This window comes from Barbus barbus (assembly GCF_936440315.1).
Source record: "Barbus barbus genome assembly, chromosome: 30".
NCBI classification, from domain to species: domain Eukaryota; kingdom Metazoa; phylum Chordata; class Actinopteri; order Cypriniformes; family Cyprinidae; genus Barbus; species Barbus barbus.
This window is the reverse complement of record NC_136758.1, coordinates 525,493-545,307: the sequence shown is the minus strand read 5'-3', so window position 1 is coordinate 545,307 and position 19,815 is coordinate 525,493. Positions and strand designations below refer to the sequence as shown.

Below are 19,815 nucleotides of genomic sequence, written 5' to 3'. Positions count from 1 at the left end.
ACACACACACACACAGACAGATATGCACACACACACAGACACGCGCGCACACACACACACACACACACAGACAGATATGCACACACACACACACAGACAGACACGCGCACACACACACACACACACACACACACACACACAGACAGACACATGCGCACACACGCACGCACACACTCACTCACACACACAGACACAGAGAGACACACACTCACTGACACACACACACACACACACACACACACACACATACACCGCTCCATGACGTGTGTGTTTGTGCTGTGACTACAAAACATGTGAAACCACCTCATTTCTTGATCATTTACATACACAGTATTTATGACATCATGAAGATTTTCAAATGTCATAAATGCTCCACAACCTATTAATAAACATGTAACATATGCAAATTCACAAAACCAGTTTGTCTAAATCTCTGAAGCTAGAATAACAGGCTGAATACCAACAGTGTCCTCATCTGATCCACGACAGTAACAGACATCAAACAGTTAGACAGATATATGTGTCCCTGCAGCACAAAAGCAGTCATGAGTAACACAGGTATATCTGAAGCAATAGCCAACAATACATTGTATGGATCAAAATTATACATTTCTCTTTTATGACAAAAATCATTAGGATATTAAGATCATGTTCCATGAAGATATTTAGTAAATGTCCTACTGTAAATATATCAAAACTTCATTTTTGATTAGTAATATGCATTGCTAAGAACTTCATTTGAACAACTTTAAAGGAGATTTTCTCAATATTTAGATTTTTTTGCTCCCTCAGATTCCAGATTTTCTAATAGTTGTATCTCAGACAAATATTGTCCGATCATAACAAACCATACATCAATGGAAATATTATTTATTCTGCTGTCAGATGATGTATACATCTCAGTTTTGAAAAATTGACACTTATGACTGGTTTTGTGGTCCAGGGTCACTAGTGTTATTCTTGTCAGGAATGAGTCCAGATCCTGGTTTACAGCAAGAATCTGATCCTCACACTCAACTGGAAGAGTCAGTTCTTGTGTAGCTCTTTACTGCTCTGCTTGTTTCTGAGGAAAGCTTGTAAGGAAGCTAAACAAAAGCCTCGAGCATTTGACTGCAGGCCATGACAATAGAGCCCTGACTGCTTCTGATCTGCTCAATCACCGCCTTTCCCTCATTTCTCAGTAATTCACTCCGAGTTTATCTAGTATTATCTGAGCTGGCTGAGTGGGAAGACAAATAAGGTAAACTCCAGTCCTCACGTGTCGAGACCAACCTAAAATTAACCCAGCGAACAGCTGAGCGCTCGAGTGTGTGTGTCTGTGTGTGTGTGTGCGTCCACACACACACACACACACACACACACACTCACACAGGCGCGCGCGGCTCGAGCGTCTTTGTCTGTGTGACAATAACAGGATGACACGATTCTCTTATGCCGAATATATCGCATTATTTCGATCAAGTGACACAAAACGAAACTCGTCGCCGCAGAAAACATCATCATCATCTGGAGGATCTGAGAACCGGGACGAGACAGACCCGTCACAGTGAGTGTGTGTGTGTGTGTGTGTGTGTTTACGATCGCTGTTAGTCCAATCACAGAATTCATAAATCTCAAGACAGTGTGATTTGTGCCTGCGTGATCTTCAGCTGTCATTGCATCGGAGGAAAGAGACTCTAATTTATCTTTTGGAGAGACCGGGGCTAGTTGTCACACTTTTCTTCAGTCAGTCCTTATGGGTTGATTTTGTAAACACACACTGTATTCACACAAAGACAGACACAAACCGCTTCAGCGGTTCATTTGTGCTATGGGGTAAGTTGTCACATTATTACAATACATATCACGAGCTTTTTGGACAAATGTAACGATTATGAATCACGAATCAAACATAACAAGGAAAAATATTCATACAAAAAAAAAATAATAATCAATGTCCTGAGAACACAGGTCATACACACTGATTCATGGCATACTGATCTCGTCTTATTGTATTGTATTGTGTCTATGTGTGTTTATTTAGTTCACTTAATGCTCATCAGATATTACAGACTTATGATGACACTGTAAATGTAGTCTGGACGACAGAATTGGCAAAAATATATTTCAATTTAAGACCTTTTTTTAAAAAGCACTGCAAGAGAAAACAAACGTTTATGTCAAAGTTAGACCCGGTGACAACTAGCCCCGGCCTCCACTATATCAGACAAACACACTGATTCTCGCTGCTCCTGATCCTCCAGAGTCAGAAGAGCACATGTGCAGAGCTTGAGTGAAGATGACTGGACGGCTCTGCATGAAGCGGCTCACCGCGGCCAGACGCACTGCGTGAGGACTCTGCTGACAGGTGAGAGACGTGTGGATACACCTGTCCTAGAGAGACAGCTGCATCCGCTTTGGGCTAAAGACACCATGACCCAGGGCTGAAGTGCCACGGGAGTGTTTTGTCACAAATCTTTCTGAGGAATTTCAAAAAAAGCTTGTTGAACGAGTTGAGTGACTCCTGTGCTTTAGCTGGGCCCTTAAGTGTTTAATTGTGTTAGTCAGTGTTGGTCACCTGCAGTGATGCAGCACTGATGAAGCGTGTTCCTGTGCTGTGTGAGACAGATCCTGGCGTGTGTGTGGACAAACGCACGCTTCAGGAGCAGACGCCGCTGCTGCTCGCCCTTCACGAGCCACACCTGGAGTGTGTGAGGAGTCTTCTAGAAGCAGGTGCCGACCCTGACATCAGCAACAAAAACAAAGAGACACCTCTTTATAAAGGTACTTTCACTCTACAAAAAACAACAGTGTCAATATTCAGCTCAATTTAGTTCAAGAACAATGTCAAATAAAAATGTGCTGAAGATGTGTTCACCCTCAGACCATCTGAGATCAGGATGAGTGTGTTTCTTCATCAGGTTTGTAGAAATGTGTCTCTGCATCAGTGTCTCAGCAATGGATGCTCTGCAGTGAATGGGTGCCGTCAGAATGAGAGTCCAAACAGCTGATAAAAACATATCAATAATCCACACCACTCCAGTCCATCAGTTAACATCTGGAGAAGACAAGATGAAACAAATCCAGCATTAAGATGTTTTTAACTACAATCCATAATCCATAACAACGCTTCCTCCAGTGAAAAGTGCATCTCCTGTTGTCTCTCTCATCAAAATCCAGACACATATTTGTTTGGAGCTGTTTTGGTTTGTAAACGCTGCTTGATCTGTGCAGATTACTCTCCTGATTCAGACCAGAACACTTTTTCACTGGAGGAAGAGTTATTATGGATTATGGACTTATAAAAAAAAATAATGATGGTGGATGTGTTTCATCTTTTGTGTTCTCCAGATGTTAACTGATGGACTGGAGTGGTGTGGATTATTGTGATGTTTTTATCAGCTGTTTGGACTCTCATTCTGACGGCACCCATTCACTGCAGAGCATCCATTGCTGAGACACTGATGCAGAGACACATTTCTACAAACCTGATGAAGAAACACACTCATCCTGATCTCGGATGACCTGAGGGTGAACACATTTACAGCTCATTTCCATGCTTCCATCTTATGAAACAAATTTGAATCAGCTGTAAAGCAGAGTGTTTAAGCAGCTCTATAAGACAGTATTGTCATTATAGTTATAGAGTTATAGTGTTTTAAACCTGCTTCTCCTCGGTGTCTGGTGGTGTTTAGCGTGTGAGCAGGAGAGCATCAGCGTGGTGAAGCTGCTGCTGGCGTTTGGCGCGGCGGTGAATCAGCGCTGTTATCGCGGCTGGACCGCGCTGCATGAGGCGGCGAGACGAGGCAATGCTGGGCTCTGTGAGACGCTCCTGCAGGCCAGAGCCGCTGTAGACGCCCGCAACGCCGACGACATCACACCCGCCATAGAAGCGGCTAGACACGGACGCACTGAAGCGCTGGCGCACCTGATCCGGAGCGGTACTCAACGCCGTGTTTACTATATATTCTGATTCCCTGTCACATGCAGTCATTTGGGATCAAATGTTAACATCAGAAGAAGTGGCAGTTCACTTTGCTGTCCTGTGACTGTTTTTAAAAAACTTCACTGAAAACTGTTTTTTTTTCTTTGTTGTGAGAGCTGTGTTATAAACTATTCTCCAACAATAGCTAGTTTTAGACATGTCAGATGTCTGTTTTTACTCTATAGAATGGTGATTTTTTTACACATTTTGTACACTGTGAGGAAACATTTATTACTCCATGCCAAATACAGTCATCGGTGTGATTTCTTCAGTCAGTGTGATGAGCCAGATCTGTTTGATCCATAAATATCTTACAGCCCGAATTCCGGAAATGTTGGGACGTTTTTTAAATTTGAATAAAATGAAAACCAAAAGTCTTTCAAATCACATGAGCCAATATTTTATTCACAATAGAACATAGAGAACATAACAAATGTTTAAACTGAGAAATTTTACACTTTTATCCAATAAATGAGTTTGTTTCAAATTTAATACCTGCTACAGGTCTCAAAAAAAGTTGGCACGGGGGCAACAAAGGGCTTAAAAAGCAAGACATTTTGAAAAGATTCAGCTGGGAGAACATCTAGCAACTAATTAAGTTAATTGACATCAGGTCTGTAACATGATTAGCTATAAAAGGGATGTCTTATAGAGGCAGAGTCTCTCAGAAGTAAAGATGGGCAGAGGCTCTCCAATCTGTGAAAGAGTGCATTAAAAGATTGTGGAATACTTTAAAAACAACGTTCCTCAACGTCAAATTGCAAAGGCTTTGCAAATCTCATCATCTACAGTGCATAACATCATCAAAAGATTCAGAGAAACTGGATAAATCTCTGTGCGTAAGGGACAAGGCCGAATACCTTGGTTGGATGCCCATGGTCTTCGGGCCCTCAGGCGACACTGCATCACTCATCGGCATGATTCTGTCATTGACATTACTAAATGGGCCCAGGAATACTTCCAGAAACCACTGTCAGTATACACAATCCGCCGTGCCATCTGCAGATGCCAACTAAAGCTCTATCATGCAAAAAGGAAGCCATATGTGAACATGGTCCAGAAGCGCCGTCGTGTCCTGTGGGCCAAAACTCATTTAAAATGGATTGTTTCAAAGTGGAAAAGTGTTCTGTGGTCAGCCGAGTCCAAATTTGGCATTCTTGTTAGAAATCACGGACGCCGTGTCCTCTGGGCTAAAGAGGAGGGAGACCTTCCAGCATGTTATCAGCGTTCAGTTCAAAAGCCAGCATCTCTGATGGTATGGGGGTGCATAAGTGCATACGGAATGGGCAGCTTGCATGTTTTGGAAGGCACTATGAATGCTGAAAGCTATATACAGGTTTTAGAGCAACATATGCTCCCCTCCAGATGATGTGTATTTCAGCAGGACAATGCAAAACCACATACTGCAGCTATTACAACAGCATGGCTTCGAAGTATTAGAGTCAGGGTGCTGAATTTGCCTGCAGTCCAGATCTTTCACCTATAGAGAACATTTGCTGCATCATTCAATGAAAAATACATCAAAGACAACCACAAACTCTTCAGCAGCTGGAAACCTATATCAGGCAAGAATGGGACCAAATTCCAACACCAAAACTCCAGAAACTCATAACCTCGGTGCCCAGACGTCTTCAAACTGTTTTGAAAAGAAGAGGATATTCTACACCATGGTAAACATGCCCCCGTCCCAACTATTTTGAGACTTGTAGCTGGCATCAAATTTGAAATTAGCTCATTTTGTGCATAAAATTGTAAAATTTGTCAGTTTAAACATTTATGTTTTCTATGTTCGATTGTGAATAAAATATTGGCTCATGTGATTTTAAAGTCTTTTAGTTTTCATTTTATTCAAATAAATAAAAAAAACACATCCAAACATTTCCGTAATTCGGGTTGTAAATTGAGTTTTAAAATTAAAGTTAAAATTAATATTTTACCGTGACATGAATAAATAAATGAATATGATAGCTAACTAAAAAAAAAGACCTTTCAAAAAATAATTAGATGAGAACAGAAAGCCGCTACAACAGTAGATATAAAACACAAAACAAGAAATAATTTGTGTTTATAAGACATTTATTTCAAGATATTGAGGATGGCTTTGAAAAGCAGAATAGTAGAAACACTAGAATGGTTGTGTTTGTCCCGTCAGGTGCTGGTGTGAACGCTCAGACGTGTGACGGGAACACCGCTTTAACTGAAGCCTGCAGACATGGTCACACAGAAACCGTGAAGCTTTTGCTCAAACATCACGCCGACGCCAACAAAGCCACCAACGCCGGCCTTCTGCCACTGCACATCGCCAGCCAGCACGGACACGACGAGTAAGAGTTCAGTCTGATCTAGAGAACTAATGATCTGTGCTGTGTGCGGTACAGCAGCTGCGCCTAACGCCTCTGACACACGACAGCTGGACACAGACACCACTGACCACGTGATTACTGCAGTCCACAGCTGTGCTTCAAACCTACAGCTCACACAAACATGAGAACGTCTCGGTTACGTACGTAACCCTCGTTCCCTGATGGAGGGAACGGAGACGTTATGTCGTGACGACATTAGGGGATTCACTTGGGAGCCCCGACTGCCTCTGATAAGAGAAAACGGCAATGAAATTTGGCTAGTGGATTTTGCATACCTGAGCCACTCCCCGTGCATACGGGTATAAAAGGGCGACAGGTGCATCCACTCATCAGGTTTTCCGCCGAGGAGCCGAGAACGTGTCCCTGGCAACCAGCGATGGTTCAAGATTGTGGCATGGGGACATAACGTCTCCGTTCCCTCCATCAGAGAACGAGGGTTACGTACGTAACCGAGACGTTCCCTATCTGTCGGTCACTACGAGTTATGTCGTGACGACATTAGGGGTCTATGGAAAGCACCACAACCTGAACCCCGTCACGACCTTGTGGCATGCAGATGTTGACAAGCTAGCGCGTAACAGACAAATGCCATGCGAAGGTCGCAACCTTCCCGTCGCCCCAGCGCAAATTCGCTAACCTTGGCGCCCGCAGGGACCGCTGAGTACATTGCTGCTGGAGATAGCCAAGCCGCTGTTCCTTTTCCCAGAAATCGGAAGGGATTTCGACCTTCTATGAAAGACCGCTTCAAGTCTTTCCTATTTGTTGTTACAGCTCGGCAGTAACGCCAGGGAAGCGAGCCTTCCGGAGAGGGGCGCTACGGAGGCCACACCCTGCCCGAAGGGAGGTAACGTGTGGAGACACTGGTATGGACTGGCCCAAGCCTGGGGCAGTGCTACATACGCCTGGACCCTGGGGCAGATCCTACCTAGGAGAAGGGAGGAGGGCTGCCAGCAGAGTCTGACAGAGCTCTGTCAAAGGGAAGACACGGGTTTACCGTGAGGGAAACCGTACCGTGGATGGATACACGTGTGGGATCACCCGAAGGGAATCAGGCCACACAGGCACCTAGCCGAGTACAGGGCCTGACCGGAGACCCGGGCAAGCTAACACCGGTACTGGGCCTGGCGTCAGGCTGCTCCGCCCAGTCTGACTGCCGGGGGTGCTGGAGGAACTCCGCCAGGGTTTGCCGTCCGGGGAACTAACTGGAGGAGAGAAACAGGCACTCATATCCCCGGGTAAGGGGGAATGGCGCAGCAAGCGTGACACCGGCCAACTCTTCCCGCCACTTACCTGTTACCCAACACACGGGAAGAGACTGGCTCAACGCGGAGACTGTAAAATCTCGCGAAGGTGTTCGGTGTCGCCCAGCCTGCAGCTCTACAGATGTCTGCCAAAGAGGCGCCGTGCGCCAACGCATAGGAGGAGGCAACACTCCATGTGGAGTGAGCCCTCACCCCGAGGGGGCACGGCTCGCCTTGGGATTGGTACGCCAAGGCGATGGCATCCACTATCCAGTGGGCCAACCTCTGCTTGGAGACAGCCTTCCCTTTCTGCTGACCTCCGTGGCAGACAAAGAGCTGCTCAGAGCTTCTGAAGCTCCGGGTGCGGTCCACGTATATGCGCAGCGCTCTTACGGGACACAGCAACGCCAAGGCTGGGTCTGCCTCCTCCGAGGGCAGTGCTTGCAGGTCCACCACCTGATCGCGGAAGGGCGTGGTGGGAACCTTAGGCACGTATCCAAGCCGGGGTCTCAGGACAACGTGAGAGTAGGCCGGCCCAAACACAAGGCACTCTTTGCTTACCGAAAATGCTTGGAGGTCCCCGACCCTCTTGATGGAAGTGAGCGCGGTCAGGAGCGCTGTCTTAGCCGACAGGAATTTCAGCTTGACTGAGTCCAGCGGCTCAAAGGGACCCCTCTGAAGTCCAGCCAGGACAATAGAGAGATCCCAGGAGGGCATCAGGGGTGGCCTAGGAGGATTTAACCTTCTGGCACCCCTCAGGAACCTCACGATGAGATCGTGCTTCCCCAGGGACCGGCCGTCCACTGCATCGTGATGGGCCGCAATAGCAGCCACGTACACTTTCAAGGTGGAGGGCGACAGCCTGCGCTCCAACCTCTCTTGCAGGAAAGAAAGCACCACTCCAATCGTGCATCTTCGGGGGTCCTCCCGACGAGAAGAACACCAGTCCGCGAACAGACGCCACTTCAGTGCATAGGCTTGCCTAGTTGAAGGGGCCCTAGCCTAAGTGATGGTGTCCACCACAGCCTGTGGTAGGCCACTCAAGTCTGCCGCGTCCCATCCAGGAGCCACACATGGAGGTTCCACAGATCTGGACGCGGGTGCCATATGGTGCCGAGCCCCTGAGAAAGAAGGTCCTTCCTCAGAGGGATGCGCCAGGGAGGGGCTGTCGCGAGGAGGGTGAGTTCTGGAAACCAGGTCCGGGTGGGCCAATATGGTGCAACCAACAAGACCTGCTCCTCGTCCTCCCTGACCTTGCACAGTGTCTGTGTGATCAGGCTCACTGGGGGAAACGCATACTTGCGCAGAGCCCGAGGCAAGCTGTGTGCCAGTGCGTCCGTGCCGAGGGGGGCCTCGGCCAGGGAGAAATACAGCTGGCAGTGGGAGGACTCGCGGGAAGCAAACAGGTCTACCTGGGCTTCCCCGAATCGACTCCAAATCAGCCGGATCGTCTCGGGATGGAGTCGCCATTCTCCGGAGAACGTGAGCTCTCGTGAGAGCGCGTCGGCTGCACGATTGAGCTCCCCCGGAATGTGGACGGCGCGCAGCGATTTGAGCTGTGACTGACTCCAGAGGAGGAGATGGCGGGCGAGCTGTGACATGCGGCGTGATCGTAGACCTCCCTGCCGGTTGATGTACGAAACAGCCGCAGTGTTGTCCGTGCGGACCAACACGTGCTGGCCTAGGAGCAGTGGCCGGAAGTACTTTAAGGCCAGATGCACTGCCAACAGCTCTAGGCAGTTGATGTGCCAAAGCAGTCGAGGCCCCGTCCAGAGCCCCGAGGCTGCCTGCCCGTTGCATGTAGCACCCCAGCCTGTGCTGGAGGCATCTGTTGTGACAACAACATGCCGGGACCCTTGTCCTAAGGGCACCCCGGCCCGTAGGAACGCAAGGTCCGACCAGGGGCTGAAAGAGCGGCGACACGATTGCGTGATGGTCACACGACGTGTCCCGCGGCGCCATGCCCATCTCGGGACCCGTGAGTGTAACCAGTGCTGAAGTGGTCTCATATGAAGCAACCCGAGCGGCGTGACTGCCATATGCCCCAGGAGCTGCTGAAACTGTTTCAGCGGAACCACTGTCCTGCCTCTGAAGGAACTCAGGCAGTTCAGCACTGATTGGGCACGCTCGTCCGTGAGACGTGCCGTCATACTCACGGAGTCTAACTCCACACCGAGAAAAGAGATTCTCTGCACAGGGGAGAGCTTGCTCTTTTCCCAGTTGACCCGAAGCCCCAACTGGCTGAGGTGCCGGAGCACCAGGTCCCTGTGACCACACAACTGTTCTCGCGACCGGGCCAGGATGAGCCATCGTCGAGATAGTTGAGGATCCTGACGCCCACTTCCCGTAACGGGGCAAGGGCGCCCTCCGCCACCTTCGTGAAGGCACGGGGAGACAGGGAGAGCCCGAAGGGGAGGACCCTGTACTGCCATGCCCGCCCCTCGAATGCAAACCGTAGGAACGGCCTGTGTCGAGGGAGAATCGAGACATGAAAGTAAGCGTCCTTCAGGTCGATCGCTGCAAACCAATCCGCGGACTGAACACATTTGACGATGCGCTTCTGCGTCAACATCTTGAACGGGAGCTTGTGTAGGGCCCGATTCAAGACTCGCAGGTCCAGGATTGGCCGGAGGCCACTGCCTTTCTTGGGCACGATGAAGTAGGGGCTGTAAAACCCCTGCTTCATCTCGGCTGGAGGGACCGGCTCGATTGCACCCTTTGCCAGAAGGACAGCAATCTCCTCATGCAGGACAGGTGCATCTCGGACTGCCACCGAAGTCTCGAGGATGCCACTGAACCTTCGTTCTGACTCATCCCCACAAAACTCCCTAAGTCCCCGGGGGGACTGGCTAGAAGTGCGCGGTGAGGCATCGCGTCCCCAGACCGCACTCTCTTGGCCACTGGCAATATGGGTCGCGGGTGAGAGTGAGGAGGCAGTGCTTCGCACACTGTCAGCCCGCAGGCCTGAGATCCCGGAGGGAAGGGAAATTGCTCTTTCTTTGACAATGTGGGAAGCACTGAAAGAAACAGAAAGAAAAAGAACAGAAAGGAACAGAAAGAAAAGAAAACAAAAGATTCTCCGCCCGGCCCTCCTCCGGGGGAAGGAGCGACACTACCCTCGTTGTCTCCTGGGAAAGAGCAGATTTCCCCATCTCCGGGTTGCGCGCGTCAGGGCCGCTTTGTCGTCTTCCTGGAGGACTTGGCGGCCGGCTGAGGCGCAGGGGGCGCCGCACTCCTGCGAGAGGCTCGACGCGCCGGCCTAGGTGACGACTCAGCACGGGGCGGAGCAGCACTGGAGGACGCAGGAGGGCGCCCTCGGCGACCAGCAGACTGAGGCCTGGCCCTTGGGCCAGCGGTGGCAGCTGGAGCATCCCGTCGTTTAGGGAGGATGTGCTGAATCGCCTCTGTCTGCTTTTGTACTGCCGAGAATTGCTGGGAAAAACCCTCGACAGTGTCGCCGAATAGCCCCGCCTGGGAGATGGAGGCGTCGAGAAAGCGTGCTTTGTCGACATCCTTCATCTCTGCCAGATTGAGCCAGAGATGGCGCTCTTGGACCACCAGAGTGGAGCCGGAGAGCTCTTGGACCCGGAGAGCGAAGTCAGTCGCCGTGCGCAGCTCCTGCATCAACCTCGGGTCGGAACTACCCTCGTGCATTTGTTTTAGGGCCTTGGCCTGGTGTACTTGCAGGATGGCCATGGCATGCAGGGCAGTAAGCCTTGGCGGCGAGTGCAGCCGTCAGCTTACAGGCTTTGGACGGGAGACGCGGACGATTCCTCCAAGTGGCGGCGTTTTGCGGGCACAAGTGCACCGCAACCGTTCTCTCCACCTGGGAAATATCCACGTACCCCCTGGCCGCCCCGCCATCGAGGGTAGTGAGGACGGAGGAGGGAGACGAGCGGCTTCTGGCTGAGAAAGGGGCCGTCCACGACTTCGTCAGCTCCTCATGCACCTCCGGGAAGAAAGGCACCGGGGCAGAGCGCGGCCGCTGGTCGCGTCCCGTCCCGATAAACCAATCGTCCAGCCGCGAAGGCTCGGGACTGGGCGGTCTGTTGACCTCCAGCCCGATACTCACGGCTGCCCGGGCAAGCATGGCCGTCAGCTCTGGGTCCGGATCGGCAGTGGCGACAACACCCGAGGGGGGCAGCCCCGCCGATCCTTCATCCTCAGAGGACGAAAGCCCATCCCCCGATGCCGCGATCGACATCTGATCCTCGGGCGGTGCACCGAATGAAATGCTGGCGGCCCCGTGGGTTGAACCAGCGAGATCACTCGGGAACCGGACGGAACAAGCGCTGCGAGAGGAGTAAGAGGTCCGCGGGGAAGCCCTTACTGTCACCCTCAGATCTCCCAGAGCGCCAGCCGGCGGTCCTCTGCTCGAGCCAGAGAGACCGGGACGGGTGGCGGCAGAGGGTGCCAATCCTTTCAGAAAAGAAAGGCGAGATCGCAGAGTTGCCATGTTCATACGCCCACAACAGGCGCATGACTCATCCACAAACGCATCTTCAGCGTGCTGGATGCCCAGACACTGAAGACAACGCTCGTGTCCGTCATCCGAAGACAGGAAGCGGCCGCAACCAAGAGAACACGGACGGAACGGCATCTTTAAAAAGACGCGAACCGTCCAGTGTTTTAGAAATTTGCTCTTTCAGGTGAAGTGCCCAGGGGAATCGCTGCTGCAGGGACACCGCTGTCTGCACCGTGATGCCACCCAGGAACAAATTTTGAGGCAGAAGGCTTTGTGGAGATCGGCTTAGACTTCTCATCCACTCGGCTCCGAAGCAAAAAATCTGATGAGTGGATGCACCTGTCGCCCTTTTATACCCGTATGCACGGGGAGTGGCTCAGGTATGCAAAATCCACTAGCCAAATTTCATTGGCGTTTTCTCTTATCAGAGGCAGTGGGGCTCCCAAGTGAATCCCCTAATGTCGTCACGACATAACTCGTAGTGACCGACAGATAGGGAACTTGATGACGATGTGTTCACCCTCAGTTCCTCCGAGATGAGAATGAGTTTGTTTGTTCATCAGATTTGTAGAAATGTGTCTGCATCAGTGTCTCAGCAATGGATGCTCTGCAGTGAATGGGTGCCGTCAGAATGAGAGTCCAAACAGCTGATAAAAACATCACAATAATCCACACCACTCCAGTCCATCAGTTAACATCTGGAGAAGACAAAAACAAATCCAGCATTAAGAAGTTTTTAACTAAAATCCATAATCAATAATAACTCTTCCTCCAGTGAAAAAGTGCATCTCCTGTTGTCTCTCTCATCAAATTCCAGCCACATATCTGTTTAGAGCTGTTTTGTCTTGTAAACGCTGCTTGATCTGTGCAGATTTCTCTCCTGATTCAGACCAGAACACTTTTTCACTGGAGGAAGAGTTATTATGGATTATGGACTCTATGGTATTTTAGTTAAAAACGTCTTGATGGATTTGTCTCATTATAACGTTCCTCCAGTGTTCTGGTCTGAATCAGGAGAGAAATCTGCACAGATCAAGCAGCGTTTACAAGACAAAATAAAACGGCTCTAAACAAATATGTTGCCTGTTAAAACGTCTTAATGATGGATTTGTTTCATCTTTTGTCTTCTCCAGATGTTAACTGATGGACTGGAGTGGTGTGGATTATTGTGATGTTTTTATCAGCTGTTTGGACTCTCATTCTGACGGCACCCATTCACTGCAGAGCATCCATTGCTGAGACACTGATGCAGAGACACATTTCTACAAATCTGATGAAGAAACAAACTCATCCTGATCTACATTTAATTTTTTTTTTTATTTGTTTTAAGACATTTAATAGTGATTGATTATGGATTTGTAGGATAAGCTCTGAAATGGTGTATTTCTCAGGATAGTTTCCTCACTGCTCCCGGTCAGCAGCCGGGTGAGGGTCCGGCGGAGCGGTATCTCTCCTCTTCATCTGGCGGCGGAGCACGACCAGCGGGCCGTTCTGAGTCTACTGATTGAGTCAGGATTCGATGTCAACAGCAAACTCTCTCCGGAGCGCTCCGCCGGGTTCCAGGACCAGCGTGTTTCGGCTCTGTACTGCGCCGTCGCTGCCAGGAACACGAGGGCTGCCGCCGCTCTGCTGAGGGCTGGAGCCGACCCCAACACTGACCCCTGCAGCCCGCTGCTGCTAGCGGCGCACCACGGCTGTCTGGAGACCGTGGCCCTGCTGCTGGAGCACGGAGCCCATGTGAAGGAGGGCCTCCCAGCGCTGCTGCTGCACACTCATCAGCTGGACCTCCTGCAGTATCTGCTGGACCATGGCTGTGACGCTCGGGCCTGCTTTACCTGCGACACACACCTCAGCGAGCAGCACACACACCTCAGAGCTCACACCATCGCCACTGACGTAGAGTTAAAGGTACTGATTCAGTGATGTCTTTGACCAGTTAACCCTCCATGGTACAGAGTTGCCATATGGCAACAATGCTTTTCTACTTATTTCCTTGTTATTCAGAAAAAATATATTGCAATATGGTAATTAAAAGGGTCTATCCCTTTAAATCCCTTAAAGGGATAGTTCACCCAAAAATGAAAATTCTGTCACCCTCAAGTAGTTCCAAACCTGTATGAACCTGTTTGTTCTGCTGAACACAAAGGAAGATATTTTGAAGAAAATTTGTAACCAGGCTGTTTTGGGGCACCATTGACTTCCACAGTAGAAAAAAAAAAATACTATGGAAGTCAATGGTGCCCCAGAACTGCTCTGTTTCCCACATTCTTCAGAATATCTTCCTTTGTGTTCAGCAGAACAAAGACATTCATACAGGTTTGGAACTACTTGAGGATGAGTAAATGATGACAGAATTTTCATTTTTGGGTGAACTATCCCTTTAAGGTAGTCAGTGATGTGCTGTTTTTAAGTCAGATGACATTTGAATGTTCTTCCAAAGCACCTTTTCCCACTCTCACCCTCACACGGAGGACACCTGCTGCTCCAGAAATTGCTCTGTTAACCTCATTAAACTGAGAAAATATCAATGTTGCCATATGGTAACGCTGTAGCACAGTGGAACTGAAGTAACCCCATTGGGTTTTTTTTTTTTAGAGATAGTAACATCAATAATATGATTGCAGTTATTTATTTATTAGAAGTGTTTATTGTAGTATAGTTGTATTTATGTATGAATAAGACAATTATTTACTCTTTGATGACAATGAGGATGTGTGTGTGTGTGGCAGATTTCTGATTTCTGGTGCTGAAATGGCGTTTGGTCTCGTACTGTATCGTGTATCTTGTCAGTGTGTGCACTTGCTTGGCCATTTGTAGTTGATAAACAGGAAAGTGGGTCCAGCTGAATTGAAATGGTGATTTGTTGGATTGGTATAAAAAAGGTTATTATACCGCGGCAGTCGTCGTGTGAAGCCCTCCTAGTGTAAAGACCATCGACTCTACCGTGCGACTCCACCGGGCAGAGACACCGGCAAGGGATAGTAGTAGCGCTTTTTATTTGAGTTTTTTTTCATTTATATGTTTATTGAAATGTTGTTATATGCATGTGTCAATTTTATTTAATTTCTTTATTTTCTTAAATATGTGGGTATACAGTATTTATATAGTTGTAACTTTTAGTTTTAGTTACTTTTTCTTATTTGTAAGTCGCTTTGGACAAAAGCGTCTGCTAAATGACAAAAGTAAAGTAAGATTTGGATGGAAATGAAGATTGGATCATCAATTTCTAAAAGAAATGTGCATTTCAATTGAAAAGAAAATCGTAATTTAATAGAAAAACTACTTCTTTGGCCATTTTCTGTTGTGGTCCACTGATGCCATATGGCAACAGTTTCCTAAATACCCCACAAAAATCTTTTTTTTTTTCAAAATTCTGTTTTGATTTGTAAAATTGAAGTTATTTAATGTAATAAAAACTCTCATATTTCATGGTTAGAACATAATGCATACCATAGAGGGTTAATAGGCCTCCTCTGTAGCCCTGTAGTGTGTTTTAGCTTCTGACTGTGCCGATCTGTTCACGCTCAGTTTTGTGCCTGGATCTCGTCGTCCTGCTGGAGACACACGGCCGGCCGGCTCATTGATTTGCTGCTGGACTATGTAGGAAACGTTCAGCTCTGCAGCAGGGTCAGAGATCTCCTTCTGGACCAACCGGAGTGGACCAGCATTAAGGAGAAAACATGTGAGTGCATGAGTTACGAACCACAACACATTCAGCAGCAGACAGCAGAAACACACAGATGCTGGGATTGCTATGACCTTTGAACTGTTCAGCTACAGCTATTTTAATGAACAGTGATACATTTACACTACCAGTCAAAAGATGTTAAACAGTAAGATTTTTTATGTTTTTTAAAGAATTATTTTCTGTTCACCAAGCCTGCATTTATTTGATCCAAAATACAGCAAAAACAGTAATATTGTGAAATATTATTCTAATGTAAAACAGCTGTTTTCAATGTGAATATGTTAAAATATAATGTATTTCTGTGATCTGCAGCTGTATTTTCAGCATCATTACTGCAGTCTTCAGTGTCACATGATCTTCAGAAATCATAATAATATACTGATTTACTGCTCAACAAACATTTCTGATTATTATTATCAGGATTTAAAACAGTTGAGTAATTTTTTTCAGGATTGTTTGATGAATAGAAAGATCCAAAGATCATCATTTATCTGAAATAAAAAGCTTTTGTAACATTATACACTACACCATTCAAAAGCTTGGAGTCAGTATCATTTTTTTTTTTTTTTTGAAAAGAAATTATAGAAATGAACACTTTTATTTCGCAAGGATGCTTTAAATTGATCAAAAGTGATGATAAAGACATGTGTAATGTTACAGACGATTTCTGTTTCAGATAAATGCTGTTCTTTTGAACTTCCTTTTCATCAAAGAAACCTGAAAAAAATCCACTTTTGAGCAGCATATTGGAAGTTTTACATTACATATTACATTTTGAGCAGCATATTAGAATGATGTTTGAAAGATCATGTGACTGGAGTAATTATGCCAAAAAATTCAGCTTTGAAATCACAGGAATAAATGACATTTTAAAATATATTAAAATAGAAAGCAGTTAAATAGTAAACATTTCACATTTTTTTTGCTGTATTTTTGATCAAATAAATGCAGGCTTGGTGAGCAGAAGAGGCTTCTTTAAAACATTAAAAACCTTACTGTTCAAAAACCTTTGACTGGTAGTGAATAATATAAATTGTGTTGGTCTTTCATGCTTTGTTTTGTACACAGAAGACAGTTTCAGAGTTTCAAATTAGGATTTCAAATTTTTTATTTAGGAACTTAATTTACTTTTCATAGTATCTGTTTGTCTTTTATTCGCTCGTCAGTCCTCCAGAGAGTGTGCATATTAAGCGTGATTGAGCACAAGCTTGTGGTGGTCAGCTCCAGAGGGAACAGTGTTGTGTGTGAGTGGTGTAGTTGTGCGTCTGCAGACTGAGCAGGATCGTGTGGTTTATGTTTTCACAGCGTCTCCACGAGCTCTGACGCATCTCTGCCGGCTGAAGATCCGAGAGACGCTGGGGCCGCAGAGACTGAGATGCGTGGACTCGCTGCCGCTGCCCGGCCCCATGCTGCGCTGCCTGAGCTCCAGGGGCCTTTAGCACATCACATTCTGCTGGATACTCGCTCACACACTCCTGTCTGCTGTGCACTGTGTGTTTTGTGTGTTTATGTAACTTTTAATTTATCTTGAGGTTTTTTAAAGTATTAAACTCCCAGTGTTTATATCATTCTCACTCAGAGTGTTATAATAGTAACACTGAAGCAGTGAAAAGTTAATGAGAAAATGAGTTAATTGAGTGATGATTACACATTAATGAAGAACAGCTGCTGTTAACAAACTGAATAATCACTGAAAGAAAGAGAAACAAGAACTTTAACACTGAGGGAGAATGATTTAAACACTGGGAGTGTTAGTTTGATTTATGTTTGTGCTTGACACAGAGTTGTATGTAGATTGAGCATCTGAAAACACTGATGTACTGTGCTGTTCACAGAATAAACGTGCTCTCCTCAGTCTTTCATGAGCTGCTCTGAGTGTCTGAGCTCTAGAAGAGCTGTCATTCCTTTAGCAGACAGTGTAAAACAGTCTATTATTACCAGATTTAATCAGCTAATTTAGCACTAGATCTGGATTACGATCAGGTTTTCAGTATGACAACATCGCTAACTCATCAGCTAAATAATAAACAATCTGCATCACTGTGAAATTGTGCTGTTTCCGGGATGTTTGAGCTGGAAGAGAGCAACGATGTGATTCTGTCCTGAGAAGAGATGCTTGTGCAAACTACTGACACAAAAACAAAACACTGTCTCCTCCGGACAAATGATCTTTAATATCTTCAGTTCCACTAAAGTCCATAAAAATCACTACACGTGTGTTTCATTGTTGCTCCATCGGTACTTCAAGTGCTTAGAGTCGAGTGGTCATTAAACCTGCTCAGATTCGGGTCAGTAACGGGTTAAAACCAGTGTTGGGGAGTAACTACTTACATGTAACGAATTACATCATTTAATTACTAAATAAATGTAGCTGTAACCTGTTAAAGTTACTGAGAAAAAAAGTGCAATTACATTACAGTTACTTATGAAAATGTTAACAATTGCAAAGGGGGTTGCATCTGAATATTTTCACACACACACAGATTTAATTGCACTGATTGCTCTAAAACATGTTCCAGGAGTTTAGGACACAGAATAGGAAACATGCTCATCCCATAACTGGTTTATTTCCTACTTGGGTTTATGCACATGCTTTATTTTTCAGGATTAACTGTTCTTTTCCAAAGCATTGCTAGCATGTGTTTCCTGTCATAACTGTGCCAAGATTTGATTTCAAAAAGAGTACTATATCTATTAAACTATTCCTTGTTATGATTTTAAATCTGTTTTTAACCTCAAAGTAAAACGAGCTGCTAAAGTCTTATTCTGTGGTGGCTGTGCTTTAAAATTAAATGATTATAATCTTAATTGAAGTGATGAAGGATTCTGAAAGTCTGACAGGAATCAGTGTTGAGTTCTGTAAGGTATGTTTGAAAATTAAGTTTGGTTAGAAATTTAGAAAAGCAATCAAAAAGCAGGCTAATTAGTTAAACTACTCATTCCATTTTCGATAGGGTAACTTGTGATCTAACCTGTAACATTTCCGAGGTAAGCTTCGCTCCCAACACTGGTGACAGAACACTGTCTAGAGTGAGTCTACTGTTAGCGTCGCTCCGCGGGGAGCAGCTCTAGATGAAGCCGAGCGCGCTGAAGGCGGAGGCGGGCACCGCGGGTTTGGTCGGGATGGGTTTGATCACAACATGCGCGCTGTTGCGCTGCAGTCCGTCGATGAAGCTGCGCGCGATCTCAGCGTCGCGCTCTGTCGCGCTGTTCCTGAACGCGTGCGCGTGCGGGAGCAGAAAGCGGCACGGGAGCGAGCAGCACGAGCACGCGCACGCCGCGTTACCGGACAGCAGCGCGTTCGCGTTCAAGTCTTCATAAACCGTCTTGGCTCTCGCCGCCGGCGATCTGACGCGCACAGTCCCGCTCGCGTTGCTCTTGAGGAGGTGCTCCAGACGCTGGTCGCCGGCAGAGGACCGTGGCTCCTTCCAGAAGGACGCGGGGAGCTGCCGCTCGCGCATCGGGATCTGCCCCGCGTTCAGACGCGCGTCCCCCCCGCCGCGGAGTGGGGCGTTATCCGCGGAGAGTTCGGCGAGCGTCGCGTCGCTGCTTCTGCGCGGCCCCTTGGCGCAGCGGTGCGAGAAGCGCTTGAGCTGCTTCTGCAGGTATTTGCGGTGGTCCACGGAGCGTCTGCAGGGCGCGGATCGGTCCAGCGCCGCCTTGATGTCGCTCGACGCCAGATTGACGAAGTTCAGGAGCGTCTTCACCTCGCTGTCGGAGCTCGCCATCGCGCTCTCTCTCACCTCAGCAGCACATCTTCAGTCCGCTTCTGGAGGATGAACCCAGGAGCGCATCAGGAGCGCTGTCCAGCTCGCCGGCCTCGGAGGAGCGGAATGACTGTAGACTCGGTGTAGTTATGGTGCTCTCCTGAGCCAATCAGCGACCTCACTCTCCTCACAATGCGCCGCAGAGATCCCGGTGTCGGATTCTTTGCCGCCCCGGGCTGTTGTCATGGAAATCCCCGAGGATCAGCGAACGGAGGCGATGTTTCCTCGGTCTCCACGGTGGCCCGATGCTCCGCGGGCTCTTCTCGAAGTGTTCTTGGGTTCGGAGCGAGGGTCTCTGGAGCTGTTTCCCGGATCTGAAGCTGCGCT

The 19,815-nt window shown here is 47.6% G+C and overlaps 1 protein-coding gene across 2 annotated transcripts; it reads left to right on the top strand.

Moving 5' to 3' along the window:
* Positions 1-1,285: 1,285 nt before the first annotated feature.
* LOC306850010 (ankyrin repeat and SOCS box protein 2-like) lies at positions 1,286-17,765 on the top strand. 2 transcript variants are annotated; one of them, XM_079385417.1, is made up of 8 exons: positions 1,286-1,546; positions 2,244-2,347; positions 2,608-2,763; positions 3,675-3,920; positions 6,117-6,288; positions 13,425-13,941; positions 15,562-15,715; positions 17,027-17,765. In XM_079385417.1, the coding sequence occupies exons 1-8, from the start codon at positions 1,416-1,418 to the stop codon at positions 17,158-17,160; spliced, it is 1,614 nt and encodes a 537-aa protein (XP_079241543.1). In that variant the 5' UTR covers positions 1,286-1,415; the 3' UTR covers positions 17,161-17,765. The 2 variants fall into 2 exon arrangements, with proteins under 2 accessions (XP_079241543.1, XP_079241544.1); XM_079385418.1 differs by having other exon boundaries at positions 1,353-1,815; positions 17,027-17,578.
* Positions 17,766-19,815: the final 2,050 nt, after the last annotated feature.

Coding starts and splice junctions, on each gene's coding strand:
- LOC306850010 (XM_079385417.1), top strand. CDS start 1,416: ATGACACGATTCTCTTATGCCGAATATATCGCATTATTTCGATCAAGT. Junction 2,764..3,674: donor AGAGACACCTCTTTATAAAG/GTACTTTCACTC, acceptor GGTGGTGTTTAG/CGTGTGAGCAGGAGAGCATC. Junction 6,289..13,424: donor AGCCAGCACGGACACGACGA/GTAAGAGTTCAG, acceptor TGTATTTCTCAG/GATAGTTTCCTCACTGCTCC.